Genomic DNA, 19,197 nt, shown 5'->3' with positions numbered 1-19,197 from the left:
AATTTACATCTAATTACGTCCAATTATCAAACGCACCCCTGGGCTGAATACAATAGTGGCGTTCTAACGCTACCGTTATCTTCCAAATAATTAGATTGCAGCGGTATTTGACAGGATTTTAAATCATTTTTAGATAAGAGAAAGGGAAGATACCATAGCTTGTTGGTTATGTCTTGATCCCATGGCTGGTATCTTGACGGAAGCAAGAGTCATCTCTTTAAAAAAGATCAAGTAAATTTTGAGCAACATTGGCTGAGGTAGACACAGACAGACAGCCAATCCGGGGTAATATAGAGTGGAGGCACACAGGATAAATGGGAACTTAAAGGTATTTGCTAACATTGATTTGACTTAAAAAAAACTGAGCTGCGTTTTTACTTTAAAAAAATCTGAGCTGCGAGGTCCCACTTGTCACCTGCACCTGTGATATGTTACAAAAATGAAGCCCAGAAAAAATCGCGTCCGAAAATCATTATTAAGTGCTTCAAAAAAGTGAAATATAAAGTGACCGGAAATACCATCTTAATTTCATCCATACACTTATGTGTTCTATTATTATCGGCACGATAGAAATTACACAAAACCATCAATTATAACGTATATCGAAAGGATTTCTTTCGATTTTTTTTTGTTGTTTTAGAGTTTTTAGGTTGACAGAAAGGCAATCATGTACATATTTCATCTCTCCTTTGATATTTTTTAAATTACATGTCTACAACGTTAGCATATGCCTTAAATAGCATTATCAGGATAAAAGTGTAAACGTATTTTAAAAGAAAAGAGAGAAGTGAATTTTTTTTTAAATCGTTAAACATTGGAGTAACAACCGGCTACTGTCAGGAAATTTATCAAATGCAATATAGATACAACGGAGAAAAATGAATTTTAAAAACAGGTCTCATTCGAGAACAAAATAATATACTCAAACTGGAGAAATTGGGATGAAAGGATGTATTGTTTTATTTCATTAAAAAGGATATAAATTGATAAGATAGGCCTTTGAAAATGAAAGAATTATTGAAACCATTACCATGTATATTTACAAGAAATAATAAAAATGCATATCATTTTTTATCCTCGTCAACACTTTCTTCTGCCCTTTTTTCTCTTTATATACCTTCTTACCCTTTTCCCTTTCTTTATCTTCAACTTCAGTCTTGTTTCTCTCCCCCCCCCCCCTCTCTCTCTCTCTCACTCTCCTCCTTCTTCCCTCCTCCTTCTTCTTCCTCCTCCTCCACCCCTTCTTCTTCTTCTTCTACTTCTTCTTCTTCTTCTTCTTCTTCTCCTTCTTCTTCTTCCTTTACTTCTTCTTCTTCATTCTTTCACAATTTTCCTGCTACATACTTTAACTGAAATAAAAATAAATATAGTCTAAATAAATTTGAAACAATAAAATACACGGTTAAAAACCAATGATGTTTATATCCTGACACTATCACTGTTTATCGTCAAATATCTTTCAACCATCGATATCACGGTATATCATTTATTTATTTTGCATTAGTTTTTACTAATGAGTGAACTAAATGCATTATTTGGTAATCGTAGGCAAGAAAATGAAGTTATGATGCGAGACGCGAACAGCAGTTCTTAAACTGCCTCGAGATAAATAGGAGTATAGCATCAGATTATTGAGTTAAATGCTACCGAGAGGGGACGAGTACTTTTCCCAAATCTTAGCTTGGCATACATATGCAATATTTCGATGATACTTTATCACAGGTAAAAGTCTCTGTATCTAAAATTCAAATTCAAACTTTGTGGCTGTTATTTTCTTCATTATTTTATCAAACAAATTTCGGATTTTCATGCTGCTGCCATTGACATATCACCCGAGAGATTACCATATATATATATACAGTATATATATATATATATATATAACAACCGTATACTCGTTTGGGACCAGTTCCATAATGATGACAATATACAAGTTACTGAAATTCAATTTAATTGGCTAATTTATCAATCTTTAATTATGAACACCCTGACGTATAATTTGTTTTTTTTAAACAAAATATGGATAATAATATTTTTTACTTTTCACCATATGCAGGGAAACTGCGCTGCCTTTATTTTATGTATCATTGTCATTCTTTCTTTGTTATTGGTTAATTATCAGATAATAATAAATGTATATAACTACAGCACACTGTAGTTATATATTATAACTTATGTGTGTAAAGATTGCGAATTGTTTTTTCTGTTGGAAATGAATGTGATTTCTGAATTGAATACATAACACTGGAGTTTGAAAACAAACCAAAACAAATCAACTTTATCTGCTATTTGAACACGTTAAACTGAAGAAAATAAAATTACCAGATTACAAAATTATTCTAGGAGCCGATATTTCAAAGTCTTTGTATCCGAAATCGTACTTTCTCTGAAACATACATGAGTATTATAGGTTTTTATGAACCGGGAGAAAAAGAAAAGAATATATACCTTACGTTTCGTACACTGTAAAAAAAAAATATTGGGTAAAACTTTTACCAGCGCAAGGGTAATTCGTCACTAATCCTTTATCCTCTTAATTTTTATTTCTCTTTTCTGTAATAATTCATCTACACTCTATAAAAAAAATATTGGGTAAAAATGCTCCGTGAGGGTAATTATGTGTCCAACCTATTTTAGGCAATATTTTACACAATGCGGGAAGCATATTGTCCAGTAAGGTTGAAAAATAAGCAGCAATTACTTTAGAATGGGCAAAATTTTCATCACACTGGATAAATAAAAATGCCCAAAATAAATGCCCAATGTTTGTTGGACACGTAATTACCCTCTTGGAGCATTTTTACCCAATATCTTTTAGAGTGTAGATGAATTATTATAGAAAAGATAAATAAAAATTAAGAGGATGACGAACGAAGAAAGAAGAAAACAAGCGCAAGAAAGAAATAAAAATAAATTTTAATAAAACGAAAACAATGATAATAGAAAGAAAAGGGGAGACACAAATACGATGATAAAGAACAGAAACAATATGATTTGTGCTGGTATTTTCTCTTTTTTTTTGTCATCACAGTTTTCACGGAAGTAAAACATCGACCCAATAAACCTCCATGCATTGGCATACAGATGGGGGGGTGGCTTGGGGGGGGGGGGTCATGGACCCCTCTGAAAATTTAATGACTGATAACATGAGGGAGAAAAGAAATAAAATGAAATAAAAAGGGGTGCATGAAATATGATATCATACTCTGAATATTATGTAAAAAAATCTATCACAAATTTCATTTTTTATCAAAGATGTCAATTTTGTTGTTTTGCACGCTTTGCTCTCTCGCAGCTTTGTATTTCGGCCCACACGCCATGTCTACCCCTTAAAAAGTTTTGGATCGTTACACTACTTCTATGGTCAAATCTTTGACAAAACGACACCCCCCCCCCCTCCCATCATTCGGGCTCATCCAATGAATTGGACGGCAAATTGACTTTTCAGGATCGAGATTAGATAACAGCTTGTGACAACAGCATATTCCTATCGTATCATGAGGGTAAAATGGGATTTCCTTAAGCATTTTTAAGGAAATGTATAACGTCACTTTTTTCAGTAAAGAAAAAAAGAAAGATACTGAAAATTGTGACTTGCATCATTTGCATTGGAAACAGGCCCTTACAGCTTTTCTTACAAGAGCGCGCAGCCTCGGGAACTATTATCCATCTCCCCAATGAGATTGAAAGGCGAGATAATCCAGTGCCCACTCCCTCCTATACCGATCGATCCCCCTCCTCGCCATCCTCCTCCTCTACCTTATAGCTTTTCATTTGGGAGTAGTAAGTGTATGAAGCGTTTTGTAGCCATTCGGATTAAAACCGTTATGTTTATTGCACAGGTAACTACAAAACTGACAAAGTCCTTTTGGTTGATTATTTGCAATTTGTTCAAATCCGTGTGGGTCTATTACTCTCATGGGATGAGAATGAGAAGGATGAGTTTGTGGAAGAGGGCGAAAGGGGGGGGGTGTTACACTAGAATGGTGATGCGTATAAAGATGAGGAAGAAGAAAGAAGGAAACGGTGAAGAAGTAGGAGTGATTGGAAAAGGATGAAGACGATATACATGTTGATGGTGATGATTTGTGATGAGGAGGATGATGATGATGACGATGATGATGATGATGATGATAATTATGATGATGATGATGGTGATGATTATGATGATGATAACGATGATGACGGCAATGATGATGTTGAAAATTTCGATGATGATGGTGGTGGTGGTGGAGGTGATGATGATGACGACGACGACGATTAAAATGGTGATAATGGTGAAGATTTCAACTATGATGATAGTGACGATGATGATAGTGATGGTGACTTTGGTGAGATTATTGATCAATAATAACGATGGCGGGAATTCACAATCGGTAATGGAAATGAATGCGACGGCTATATCAGGAGGTAGGCATCATCACCAGTACAAACACCTATGGAACACAAAATCCTCATAATCTCGGCGACGAACTCTTTCCGCGACAAAGCGTCGCGCTGCATGTCAATCATTATCACTCTTGCGCCTCATTGGTTGGAAGAAAGAAGAAAGGGCGTGGCCTTGGAGTCCTTTCCCCAACTTTTGATCTCTCATATTTGCTCTGCGTCTCAACTTCTCCCCTTGCAACCGCGCTCTTTGTTACATAACTTCATCCATCTTTCGCATCGCATCCTTTACTGGAGGACATTTTGCACCTCGTCGAAACTTCAACCCGGCTCAGTTGTGGGAGGCAAAACGAGAAGGCCTACTGGTCGCAAGGAAATTAATCGCTGCTTAGTTCTAACGCTGAAGGGAGAGGCTTCGTGGCCGCCAAGGTCAGCAGACGACAAACATTTCTTCAATAGCTGTGTCATCCAGGGTAGATAGCTCAAACCATCAGTTGTAATTGTTTGCTGAAGGTGTTAAATTGATCTTTAAAAGTAAGTATAATATACTTTGTCATTATCTAACACCGTTATACTAAACTTTGACATATGAGTGCATACATTTTCTTGTTTGTTTGATTATTTGGTTGGTTGTTTGTTTGTTTTTACCTCAAATCTTGGCTTGGGATAATACGATTTCTAAATGATCGTGATTTTTTTTATTTATTCTTCATTATTGGTACAATGTATTCCTCAGTAAAGTTTTGCTGGATGTAACTCGTATCATTGCAAGCACCATCATGATCAATAACAGTTATTATAATAAAAATATATAGTTATAAACTGTCCAGAATTCCTTTCAGCTCGAAAGAGTTGCGTATAAAGATGCTCGAGCATATTAATGTTCTTTAAAAAGTCTTGATTAGATAAACATTCGAATTTGTTTCCTTAAAGAGTCAAATGACAGCAACTAGGCCTATAATTATGATAATGGATCAATCTATGACAATTTGAGGCAGAACTGTGTGGTTTCAACCGAAAATCTGAGTTAAACTTTGAACAATCTGGCGCCAAAATGACGTCAATCATGCAGTGCATGCGATAAATTTGACTTTGGAAATGAAAATACACGTTGATGGATATGGGTGCAGTAAGGGAGTAAGAAGAGACAATGAATAATGTTAACCGTTTATAGGTCAAAATAAATCAGTTAAAAAAAGAAAAAGATGAATGTAATGTTTTGGATGGTAAGAGGAGACAAAGGATTCTTGATAAGATGATCTAACTGTCGCACGCAGGTGAGGCCAATCACAAGGACTAGACCGGTGAGTTGAGGGCATCCATTCCGCCGATGACCTACCGCTTTATACCAAATAAACCAGTCGGCCTTGGTGCGTTCCACTATCGCGTGCCTCTAATTCGACTGTTATCTCACATCTTATCTTACTGTCATCATGGGCGAGCTATGAGCTCCTCGTCTGTTTGGTAATTAGGAAATTGCTATATAGTTTTGAGAATTACACCCTTTAAAGTTATTTGTTAGTTAACACTGATTTGAGTATTATAAGTCTGAGCTGCAAAGTTCTTTTGTCACCCATGCCTGTGATATATTGTAGAAATGAAGCCCTGAAAAATGCACCCTAGAATCATTATTTAAAGCTTCAATTTCATTTTTTTTAAGTGTAAAATAAAGAGACCAGTAAAACTTTCCTTATTTTTATGACATAATACTACAATATGTTACTATTGATCTCCCCAAGAGATTAATCAAATTGTTATTTTTCAGTTACAGATATCTCAAAAGTGTGTGCCAAGTTTTTTTTGTCTTCTTCTTCTTCTTCTTCTTCTCCTTTTTCTTCTCTTCCTCCTCCTCCTTCCTCTTCTTCCTCTTCTCCTTCTCCTCCTCCTCCTCCCTCTTCTTCCTTTTCTTCTTCTTATACCCTTTTTACACAGGATTTTCTTAGCCCCGGACTATCGCTAACCCCGTATTATCCTTAACCCCGTACAATTTTTTTTCCTTTTTACACATTCCAAATTTGTTATTGCTAACCCCGGATAAGGAATGCTTGCTTTTCACACACGAAAATCGCTAACCCCGGACTAGTGGTTTTTTTCGATCATTCGTAGTACAAGTACTTCACTCGTACCTTTTTACACACGCTACAATTTCCTTAACCCCGTACTATAGGTAGTCTGCTGGGCAAACCCTTCGCTCGAGTTAAGGGTCTGAATGTGGAGCCTACTCATGCCTTGTGTACTGAAGGTCCTGTATTGGAACAGCAAGTTTTGTATGTGCTAGTCTTTGCGTGGAGGCACACTTGTTGATCAAAGTTCCAATGAGGGTCTGTGCCTGCAGACTATACTATAGGTGGGGCCAAATTGCCATTTAGCCCCACCTATAGTACGGGGTTAAGCTTAGCCCACTTTCGTTTTACACTAGCGATCTTAACCCCGTACTATCGCTCTTAGCACCGCAATTGCTGGGATAACCCTGCTTTTTTGCAGGGCCAAATAATCCCGTACTAAAGGTGTGGTTAGCCCACTTTGCAAAAGTGCTGTGTAAAAAGAAAGTGGGCTAAGCTTAACCCCGTACTATAGGTGGGGCTAAATGGCAATTTAACCCCACCTATAGTACGGGGTTAAGGAAATTTTAGCGTGTGTAAAAAGGGTATTAGATACTTCTTAGTAGGAACCATGATCAGGGGCCTGTAACACACAGCTTAACCATCATCGTATAGAAGAATATCTTTACGATTGATTGTATTGACTACAATGTACAATCAATCGTAAAAATCAAGCTTACGATCAATCTCTAAACTTTGTGTTACGGGACCCTAAAGAATATCATATAAAAACAAAGTTCTTGTTTTTTTTTCTTCAAATAAAACATCAGTAATGTACATACATGGCCTGTCTTTAATACTGAGTTTCCCATGCCAAATTATTGAAGAGGCTTTTCACTGTGATGTCAATTACAATAGAATACATTATCAAAATCAAATTTTATGCAAATGAGATTACCAATTACGTGACTTTTTTCATTTTGAAATAATAATGGTTTCACTATTTCTCATATAGATATTGGCCTAAAGAAATATCAATATAGAAGATTTTTATCCATGTATTGTATATGAATTATATTTTATACTCAATTACGTTTGCTATTCTGGGTGCACCAATTTGAAAATATATATTTGTTATTATTGTATGTGGCTGAAAGAAGAAAAAACCGCCCTAAAATATTTTCCGGAAAAAAGAAAATAAATATTCAAATGACTTTGCAAACTTTTGCTTTCATCCTTCAGCCCCCATTTCTTGGTTTTGTAGAAAGAGTCCAATAAAACTCTTATAACTAATTGAAGGTGTCTTGTTGAAAGGGGTGGGGTGGTGAAACAAATGGCAAAACAATGCCTGTGTTTACAGACTACAGTAAATGAAATCGAATTCTCTTTACACAATTAACCGCTAGATTACGCAATATACGTTATCGGTTCAAATAACAAACCGAAGGAGGATAACCGATAATGGAAACACTATCTGATGTCGAGCTCCCAATGTGAAATAAACAAAATAAATTGGTTGGGCGGGATGGGTAATTCGAGTCCGAATTCTTGCAAGCCGAATTAGTGCATGGAGGTGTTTGATTAAAACGCGGCGCATATTATTACTCCATGTTTTAATTGGTCACCTGAACGTGGGGGGGGGGGGGCACAAAAGCGAATGGGGCACAATCACGGGGTGTAGCCTCAATGGGCATGGCCCCATGTCCATTGAGGCTATGCCTCATGCCATGAACACTCGCTTACAACGTTAAAGATATCAAATGCACTTTTCTCGATATGATTTCGAATCAATGTGAAAATCAGATAGTTTCCACTCCTAAACCCTGATTGTTTATGCCCGCACCACCAATCGTAATCATCTACAATAAAAAAAAAATACTCAATACCCCCTCCCCCTCCCCACGAACGTTAGAGAGTCACAGCTTTTTTTTACCCATATAAACACAGGTGCGGTGTGCCGGGGCTTTTGGATAGGGGGTATGTATGAGGATAAAAAAAACTGGGAAAATAATATGGGTTCATAGGCTACATCCTTTTCTTTTCATTACTTTTCACCTCTTTCCCCTCTCGATATTCTCATGTTTATTTTTAACCAATAGTGGGGGGGGGGGGGAATCACAGCGACGGCCGTCCTGCGCCACCCCCATCCCCTCCTCCGCTCGGAATATTAATAATCTGATTGAGGGGCTCAAATATAATTTCAATGTTCTCTAGACCACATTTCAAGAGCTTGATCAACATTTTAGGCTTTGATATCCTCCCCTTTATGTGTTTTATTTTAATTCTGGGGTGGAGCGACAGGGTATATCAGTCGGGCTATTTCCTTCCCTATTCTTCTGTAATAGTTAAATAGTGTATGCCCTACAATGAATATAGCGTGTTATCAGGTAACAGATACCATTAAATTAAAATAAATACCATTTGTCAACATTTTACCAAGAGTTAAATTCACAAAAAGAACAAAATATTGAATATTGGATCAATAGTATGGAAGGGACAGCAAGAAAACATGCCTTTTCTGACCCTTTATTCTATAATACAATGTAATTTGAAACAAGAAAAATCATTAAATAATAATGTTAAGGTTATACCTAAAAATCAAAACAAATATGTATTAAAATCTGATTTCAATAATCAATTAATTCGAACCACTCAACTATTCAGCTACCTGCCGACTGAAAGAACAAGACTGTGCATAAAAACGAACTTATAAAAGTAAACTTTCTCATTGGCGAAACAATATAAATGAAAGAAAAAAACGAACTCAGACGCAGATTGATGTTCGTTATATCGACTTGCGCAATTTTTAAAACAAAATAGTGCAGTGACTTTGAAGCAGGCCTCAAGGGCTAGCAGACATCGCTCGCAAAAATATGATTTTGACCGCGGGCATTGTAGGGCATTTTCGTCATCTAATCGCCGTATAATTTGACGAGGTGATGCGCGCTCTCTATTTCAAGTTTGGGAGATTGACTGGCGATGCATCCTCGCTTGCCTCGTATCTTTTCGAATTTCCCTCCGAGCTAAAAATCAAGGTCAGGGAGCAGAAAAAGAAGTGGTATTAAAATAAAAATATATATGTATATAAAGAAGAAAAAAGTACATGCTAGGTTTGCGTTATTCGAATATATCCATTTAGTGGAAGGCGGATGGGATGGATACTTTCTTAGGGTGGGAGTAATGGACTGATTCAGAAATGAAAAATCGCTGGAGGAGGTATTGTAGTAGAAAGTCATCGTAACCATTTCCTTTGCCGTTTGCAGTAAGGTTTATTCACGTAAGGATGTATTCTAAATAATCATGGCTTGAGGAATTTCGATTATTTTGCTTTGTTTATTTGTTTTTGTTGTTATTTTGGATCCGCTAGACACTCGATAGTTTATGGAGGATTATGTTTTGCTTTAGATGTCGTACATGTTGTGTTTTTATGAAACAGACAGAGAAGGCTGGAGAGAGGGGGTGGAAGGGGAGGGGGCTGTAGGAGACTCCAAACACCATCATAATACACCGACAAATATATGAAAGCATTTGTGATTTAAAACTAATTTCAATTCAGTCTCGTCTCCTTTAGGGTGACCAAAAAAAATCATTGTGTGATGATGTAGAGAATTATTAATTCTAGTATTATTGCTGTTGTTAATTCCAACCATATCCCAACAGGTTGATCAAGCTATATGATTACCATGGAGGAGACAATGTTGCTAAAGCAGGAGCAAGACGATGATGATGCTGCCTTACAGCAAAGTCCTCTGGGCGAAGATCAGCTGAATGGCATTTCGGAGACTGAATGTCCCGCAACACCTGTAGTCAGCTCACAACTCTGCCCTACAGGCGATACAAGCCCTCCGCAACCACCGCAACAACAACAACAGCAGCAACACCATCAACAACAGTATTCCAACCACCATCTCCACCACCATCACCATCAGCAGATGCAATACGAGAACTGCCATGGGTATCAACAGCAGCAGCAACAGCAGCAACATCGCCACCACCGGCAACTCAGCCCTTCGTCAGCCGCATCTATCGGGCAGCATCACGATCTTCATCATCAACCCTACTCCCGCGGCGGCATCGTCACCCTCCACGACTCAATGGCGGGAAATACAGGCCATAATATTTCGGAGATGCTCACTGCATCGTCTGCTAATGGAGGCATCTCATCAGGCGGGGAGCTTAACGAGACCGGGTGCATTCCCGTTGGTAGCCCTGACGAGTTCGCATCAGAGGAGGAGAAGACAAGGGAATTGCTCCAGAGGAAGACTGCCAGCGACAGAGAAAGGTATTTGATATAACTTACATTCATACCTTTATGAGGATAAAATCTCCCACTAAAAGGCGCTTTCAGTATAGCATAATGTCATATTTATCATCAATAATTACTCTTTTTAAATAGTAATATTAAAAATAAATAAAAAATCATTATTCTTATGAACTCTACCGAATTGTATGAATTTCTTGGATGACATTAAACTATTTGAAATTGGCAAAATATATCCACGATAACCGAGCTGGACAAGACAAATTCAAAAGGGTAGCCGAAAATCTAATTTAGTTCTAGCATTATTATGTGAATTGTTGTCATTACATTTTCCCATTTCCCCAGAATATTAATGGCTTATCGTTCAAAAATAACACAGAGATTATCCATAACGGTTCACCTTCATGTCAAAACTCTTTCACATTTGAAGATCGATATTTTAAACATAGACAGTCGCCTGTCAGCCCCTCTCCTGTCTTCTATCCGTGCCTTCTGCCTTGTTACTTTGGTCCATATCAGCAAATCTTTTAATGGAAGCGTTTTGATATTATCTCGAAGCTATTCAGTAGACACCAATTTGAAACTCGCGCCTAATTATAGTTGGGAGCCCCTTCATGCGATCTTAATCGTTTTAATCAACAATTAAGGATGTCGTTATTCAACGAGACTATCCACAATTTGACTTGCAATGTGGATTATGTCACCATGGTTGTTTTGTCATAAATTGTAATAAATGACAAAAACATTCTTCTTTGATCAGGCCCCCCCCCCCCCTTCACAAAATAAAACTATATAGCTGTAGTATATACGCTCTCTCGTAAATTTAAATTCAGGAAGATTTTGGCACTTTTTATTCAAATAAATATTGATGTCGAATATCATTAACATTTTGGTAGCAGGATAGCTGATCATAAATATAGTTAAATGGAGACGTGCTTTACAAAATTAATATTTTTTATTCAAGAGACGAATCATATGGAGATGATATTCTATTCGTCTCTCACTCGATCACTTCATTTTTAGTAAAAAACAAATGAGTTTTTGATTGCAAATGTGACTAAATGCTAGAGTATATATTGCCAATTCGTCTATTGCCATTTCGTCAACTCATCACATGGTCTACCTCAATGCCATTCGGTCCATCAACATTTCGTGTAACAACCATTTGGTTCAATCATTACATCGTCTAATCACCAGTTCGTCTATAACGTTTCGTCTCATAACCAGTTGGTCTAATATCCATTTCATTTTCATTCATTTCGCCCAATTAACACTTGGTCCAATTAGACCAAATGTTATGTGGACTAAATGTCTATTAGACCAACTGTTTATTAGACGAAATTGTGAGTGGACGAAATGGCAGTTAGACCATGTGGATAGTAGACGGGCTGATGGTAGACCAAATGATAGTAGAAGAGTTGGTAATTGGACGAATTGGCACTAGACAAATTGATAACAAACCTTTGGCAGATAGGGTGATTAAAAACATTTTACCAGATATCTTTGGCCTGAAGTGTAGTTTGATCATGAAATTGCACTTCATTCATTCGTTTATTTCCCTCGCTTGCTACGCTCGCTCGTAAAGTTATGATAATCAACCCTTTTATAGCGCTTATCACATCGGAGTGACGTATCTTAATGCCTTACAGATATTTATAATGTTTAAGAACTGACTCCTGTAGAAAAAAAATGATAAAAATGTGATAACGATACAAATTTCATGAATTTTTATCTTGAACAAAAGTGATACCATTGTATTTTCTGTTTTTCATATTGATTGCACCGATCCAGATCACGCATGCGCGACATGAACAACGCTTTCGAGACGCTACGGATCAAGTTAGCCCATCGCAAGCAACCGGGAAAGAAGATGTCGAAGATCCAGGCTCTTCGCTTCGCCATCGAGTACATCAACGACCTCGAAGAGACGCTGACGATGACGACACGGTTGCCGACGGCTGGAGGGGCGTACTATCACTGGGCGAGGGCCAGGGGATTCATCTGGGCACGCGAAAAGGTATTTTATATTTCATTTACACGTTCATTTATTGAACTTTAAGAATAAGCTAGTCAAAATGACTAGATTAGTAGTCAGATGGTGCAATTCTTATGTTTAGTCATATTTCATTCTATTTTCTTCGAAAAGATGACTGAGTTTTAGTCAAAGTTGACTATGTAGGAAATAGTCAGAATTCACCAAAACAAACTGACAATAGGAATACATATCTGACTTTTATCAAGTCATTTTGACTTCTTTGTTTTAGAGTATAACATGATATGAGTTATTTATCAAATTATTTTGCAATCCAATCGTAACTATACCATGGTAACGATGCCCAATAGCCTATCAAAATAGAAGATAGCGTCCAAATCACTATCTCTACAACCGGGCCCTGAAGTGGTCCCAGAAGTGATCCGTGACATGGCCTCTTTTTGCACGCAAGCGCCAAAAAGATTGTCGTCGATGTTGACCATGTCGACACGCATGACTGACGAAATTCTTCACGTCTTGTTACAGGTATCATCTATGTACCGGCCGTCGTTATTCTATCATTTTGGCTCAGTATATCTTTCTTAATTTCCTTATGTTTTATATGAAAAGTGAAATATTATATAAGGACCAGTTTTCTTACGTTTTCGATGTGTCACGGGTCGGTCTGTCAGAGTGTCGTTATGATCCCCGTGTCATCAGTTACTGCACCAGCACACTGTCTCAATCATTACAGGCCTCCTTAAATTTATAATAACCATTGTTGTTTTTACCTTCTAATGCCGGCGACCACAGATGTCCGGCTTGTGGCAAAATCATAAAGATATCACAGACAAGTCATGATTTTCAGTGATAACGCAACTTTTCTTCATCTATCCGGGTCTTTGCTTTTAAGGTCCAAAATTAGGTCCATGGCTTAATGTCTTTTGTGATTTCTTATTATCCTTTGTAACGCCTCGTTGGTGTAAATAACAAAAGAACTATTAAAATTTAGGACAATAGAAATGCTGACACTATTTGGTGCACAATTGTGATCTGTTCTTGTATGCTTGAGTGAACATGAATGTGCAATGCCAATGTTGTCCTTTTTGTGACGAGGGAGGCCTCCAGAGCTTTATTACAAGGAAAAGTTTCTTCAAAACTGAACCTGTCGCAGAATTGAATCATTGAGTGTTGATCGTTTTGAGCGAGCAAAAGTCTCCGGGGAAGGAATCCTGAGCTTTGAATAATAGGAAAGAGAGCATAATCTTTGACAGAACCTTCAACATAATTTAGGCGCTGAGTGTTGATTATCGTTTTCAGTGAGCAAATTGGAAAATCAGTCAACATGGACACACATGGAGACGTCATGCTCTCATCTAACGCCGAAGTTTCCTCGACTTCTTCAATGGACCATACCAGACACAGGGTGAAGTATACGGTAGAAGAGCTTCTTCAGTGGAAGGATTGTAGATTAAGGTTACCTTTGGAACTGTTTCATGAGATTGTGTCATTGGGTATCAACGGCAAAAGGAAAACACGTAGAGGAACGCGTGGCGGCAGAAGAAAAATGGTGCGAGTCAACAATCAGTTTAGTTTTTTTTTTGGTCAGGTGTTTAATTGCTGGCCGGTCTTGAGCGGCGCTTTGCATCGTTTAGCAATATTCAAATAGTCTAAAAAATTTTTGTGGTTGAGGTTTGCCAATGCGTATAGAATTGTTCAGTATGATTTGAGTGGTTCTATTTTTTGCAAGACTTTCGTTTGCGACTTGGACAGAAACCATGCTACATTCGAAAACGAACTTGCTTCTTTTTCGTCACCACTTGCGTGGCTTTTTTTCGTAAGGACTCGTGAAGTATTAGCGTCGTTGGGAAATTAGTTCTGGTGGAAGTATACCCGAAAGTTGTGGCAATAAACCTTTCTGAAATTACTGTTACTGTTTCTGTTGAGGTAACTCCCGTAGGAACTTGGCAAAGCAGCTTCCTGCTGCATCAACGCCAAGCTGGTATATAACCAATTACATATGAAACATTTTTACGTCTAGGTTAATCAGTTATAGTGGCTGACCGTTATAGAGGACAGAAATTACTCTCGGGAGATAATGGCAGAGCTGGGATTTGAACTCACAACCTTTCAATCATGAGTCCAATGTTCTGACCACTAGACCACACGACCCTGTAAATGATATGAAAAAAATATTATAAAAGAAAATGGCTGCATGTGCAAAGACCGATCAAGACTAGCATTGCGTACATTTGTCATAACAGTGATGTGTTATAAATAATCATCAACTTCTCATTTGTCTTCTCTCTCTCTCTCTCTCTCTTTTTTACCACAGGCAAAAATGCACGATTACAGTGGTGTTCACCAACCCGGAATGGAGATGACCCACGAACAGGCTACCAACGGCGGGATGGTCGGCTCCGGCTCCATCGACTCCTATACAACAACCCTGCAACCTCTACAGCCCCACCACCAGTCGCAGCAACACGTGCTTCAGCAGCAGCAACAGCAGCAGCAACAACAACAGTCGACACCCACTACCGATCTCATGTTGGACTATATGCACCAGAGCACTACACAGTATCAGTCCAACACGCCGCAGTGATGCGGGTGGTATGGTTTTGGAACTTTTGCAAAGAAATCACGATAGATGTCTTGTTTGCCGTTGTAAAGACTTGAACGTGACCAAATCCATATCTTTTAAATGCTTCTTTTCTTCGACAACGAATGACCCTGATATACATCCATACAGTTGACGATCATATATATAGCTCAATATAGAGTTGATGTGATCATGTGAATAATTTTTTAGTCTCGATCTGATACTCCCAGCTACTGCCCTAGTTCTGAAATTGGATAAAAGTGTTATAAAATACTTTAAACACATATTCGGCAATGACTTTGTTTTTAACACGATCCTCAATATTTCTTAATTAAAAAACTCTGAAAAGCGCTGAAAATAATCCTTCCTCCAATGTTTTTATTCTAGACTTTTAACGTATTCGGCAATGATTGTCATTAACATTATTGTCATATTTCGTACTCGGGTTAATGACACAACAGAAATTTAATGTACATTATGGTTGTCTATAACTAATGTGGATGGAATAATTTGAATACATCCTTTTGAAATGTGCTATCAATTTGATAAGACCTACATCACAAAATGATATTCCCACTGAAAAAAAACATCGTCATCCAGCACCTAACAAGCTAGATTCTTTGTCAAACCAATCTTACGTTTGTATACACAATTGAGATATTGCCGAGAAGGATTGTAAAAATTGGAAGTGATCTCTTGTTCTCGTTCCCAAAACTGAAAAAGATGCGTATACGGTGAACAGAAGACACTTGAGTAATGCAATGTCTGAAACAAAATACTCCAAAAGGAGTGAAAATTACGCTTTATTTGCGCTGTGGGTTTATACATTTTCCCATCAAGACATGCAACGGATACAGTGACGTTTGTATATATTACCTATGAGTATTGTAAATAATATTTATTTGAGAGTAAGACGTGTTGTGGTAAGTAAGATGTATTATCGAGTACTATGAGAATATATGGAATCGCATTTGCCAGGATCCACGAGGCTAGTGCAGATTATTGTGGTTATTAAAAATGATAGTAAAGCTTTCGAAAATTGTCGTAAAAGTTGATATCAAAAGATTGTGACATTAGTGGATATCACTTGATCAATACGGGAATTATTGGGGCACATTTTGGTTGGATTTTCGGTATGGTTTACAACAGACTGGTTAATACGATATATTATTTTTTTATAAGTTCGAAACTCGATTCTGGCAATTAATTCAATGGCAAATCTCTGATAATAGCTTTTCCCGACGACAATTATAAAGCCAGTATTATGTGGTGAAAACCCCTTGTATTAAAAAGGAATGACCGTCTTTTCAAGAACATTGGTCATGTTGATAAAGTACAATGATTGGTACTACTATACTAGGAAAGTACACTTTGTCGTTTTGTATAATAATTTTGTCAATTGGACTAATATTTATTGACTCTCTCGGGGTGCTAAAGTCATAGTCATTCTTACTAGATGATGCCCCAACTAGGGGTTCAAATTTGCCCAAAAAATGTTTTAACGGGTGTATTAAGTCGTATGCATGGTAGCATGCATGTCCTACTTTGACATTATGGGAACAAGCTCTTATCACAGTGTAAAATATGAATGAATTTGATATACGTTAATTTTCATGGTTGTTAGCCATGCCGACAATTTGTCATCATGGGTTGGTGATAAATTAGGCTGTATTCTTTCACATAATTCGATGTTTAACAAATGAAATCATCAAATCTTCAATTAACATTGATATTTTTTGTCAAAATAGGCCCTACGTAAAATTGTTTTCGGAGCATAGTAACATTGCTTGGCATGAACTTGGAAAATGGACTTGCTGTACATGGAAACACGCACACACCCTCACACACATTAAATACTTACCTTACCACATCATTATTTTGCAAATATCAATAGGCATATGTATAATGTGTGTGCTGTAAGCCGTATTAATACTACGGAATCAGAATATACATGTATATAAATCACATCATATTCTTTCACAGTTTGCTTTTTTGATTGCCGTGTTAATTATCCTCTATTTTGTGAGAGGAAAATGCATGACGACAATAAAAGAGTAATAAAATTCATTACTGTCTTATCGTAAATTGTGAAGCATGGTGCCTAATGAATTAATGACTCGTATTTTCAATCCACAATTTAACTATACTTAATATGTAATCCTACATAGTACATTAAAGTTGTTTGTTTCCTATAAAAAATAATTATACCTAGTACAACGAAATTAAAACACCATATACAACTTGGTTAACTATAAGAAGTTCAGATGAGAGTTTAAACAAATGTTTAAATTCTCAACAAAAATGTTAATCTTTCAAGCAAAAAAAATAGAAAAATTAATGTTTGTTCAGAGTTGGGCCCAATAACAAGGTAATTGATTAATTACGTAATTAATTACATTTTTTCCATACATTTAATTTATTTTCGCATAATGTCTCTTCTAAAATTCGATCAAATTTGTCTAATATTACAGCTCCTGAAAACTAAGAGGAATAGCCAGGCGTTGAGGTAGATGGTTAGAAAGTAGTCTCTTTTTTAGGTAATGGATTCGGGACAAGTTGGGGAGAAAGTCGCTTGGTCCTTTAAACTTTGATTTAAACAAAATCATTCATGTTTGAGATCTATATCGTGTATCGATCATTTAGCACTGAAGACATACCTGTCGCCTGAGAATGCTTATCTTTAAGGCAGAAACCTACAGCAATCTGACCGCAAATAAATACTCGACTCCATTACTCCTCTTCATTGCCCAGTGGAGGAAATATCGAAAGGGGTATAGACCCCGAATGGATCCATCAAAATGGCGGATATCTTTTACAAGCCTTTGAAAGTGAAATCGATTTCGAGCTTTTTGGAAGATGAAACATGGGGGTGTGATAGAGAGGGATGGGTGAAGAAGTTAAGTGAAGGGAAAAAATAGAGAGGAAGAGATTTTTTAAGCCAATGGGAAAGGGATAGACGGTTAGAGAAAGGGAGAAAGGCCGGTGGAGGGAAAGATAGTGTGGTGAAGAATAATAAGTTGAAATTAAGGGAATGAATATAGTGCGAAATATATTTTTTTAATGTGAGAAAACCTGAAAGTAGGAGGTTGAAGAAATAACACACAAAAAAAATATGTAAAGGGGAGGGGGGGGGCAGAGACAAGAGAAGAAAATGTGTTCGCATGTGTGTGAGAGAGAGGGGGTACTCGAGTTGTCGAATTTCAAACATAAGACTGATAAAGATGTGTAACCAATTTCTAAATGGTTATAGAAAAAATTCAGATTCGAACGTTCAGATTCGAGAGTAGATATTGTACTTGTACCCGTCATCAATTTAAAAGCATATAGGCCTATACTTTATACATGTACTTCTATATCGTGATACCAAACTTAAGGCCTATTTCACTTTGAATATTAGATTGTTAAGAATAAAAGGGGAAGAAAGGGACATATGGAAAGCAGAAGGTAGCATGACAGAAGAAGAAGGAAAAGGGAAAAAAATCAGGAGAAACAAATAAACTGAAAGAAAGAAAAAAGAGGGGAAAATAGAAAAAAAGAAACAAACAAAAGAAAAAAAAAGAAAGAGAGAAACTGAAATAAGGAAATAATTATAAAGAAGAAAGAAAGCGAAAGAACAAAAAAGGAAAGAGAGAGAGAAGAACAAGGACGAACGATTCTTCAAAATGTATACAAACCTCTGGGGGCAAAAGTTCTGACAGGGAATCATTGACTCGACCTAAATGCTAAAGATCTTTGCCAAATCGATAGCAACCCAATAATATAGCTGGAAGCCCTTGGTAAACCACGTGCAAATGGGGAAACACTCGAATGTCTAATCCGGCATCCAACCGTTTTCCGGGCATTCGCATCGGTATCCGCGGGCGTGAGAGGGATGCCCAGTCACCATTCGGAGGCATCTCTTTTGTCTCGCTTGGCTGAAACCTCTACTTTTCGA

At 37.2% G+C, this 19,197-nt stretch overlaps 1 protein-coding gene across 2 annotated transcripts; it reads left to right on the top strand.

Moving 5' to 3' along the window:
* The first annotated feature begins 4,631 nt into the window (after positions 1-4,631).
* LOC129273002 (protein deltex-like) lies at positions 4,632-17,330 on the top strand. 2 transcript variants are annotated; one of them, XM_054910069.2, is made up of 4 exons: positions 4,632-4,920; positions 10,089-10,710; positions 12,481-12,706; positions 14,997-17,330. In XM_054910069.2, the coding sequence occupies exons 2-4, from the start codon at positions 10,103-10,105 to the stop codon at positions 15,264-15,266; spliced, it is 1,104 nt and encodes a 367-aa protein (XP_054766044.2). In that variant the 5' UTR covers positions 4,632-4,920; positions 10,089-10,102; the 3' UTR covers positions 15,267-17,330. The 2 variants fall into 2 exon arrangements, with proteins under 2 accessions (XP_054766044.2, XP_063963821.1); XM_064107751.1 differs by lacking the exon at positions 4,632-4,920 and adding an exon at positions 9,537-9,705.
* Positions 17,331-19,197: the final 1,867 nt, after the last annotated feature.

Source organism: Lytechinus pictus, chromosome 12 (assembly GCF_037042905.1).
Source record: "Lytechinus pictus isolate F3 Inbred chromosome 12, Lp3.0, whole genome shotgun sequence".
Taxonomy (NCBI): domain Eukaryota; kingdom Metazoa; phylum Echinodermata; class Echinoidea; order Temnopleuroida; family Toxopneustidae; genus Lytechinus; species Lytechinus pictus.
The sequence above is the reverse complement of the archived record's forward strand: the minus strand, read 5'-3'. Positions and strand labels throughout refer to the sequence as shown.

Coding starts and splice junctions, on each gene's coding strand:
- LOC129273002 (XM_054910069.2), top strand. CDS start 10,103: ATGATTACCATGGAGGAGACAATGTTGCTAAAGCAGGAGCAAGACGAT. Junction 10,711..12,480: donor ACTGCCAGCGACAGAGAAAG/GTATTTGATATA, acceptor GCACCGATCCAG/ATCACGCATGCGCGACATGA. Junction 12,707..14,996: donor TCATCTGGGCACGCGAAAAG/GTATTTTATATT, acceptor TTTTTACCACAG/GCAAAAATGCACGATTACAG.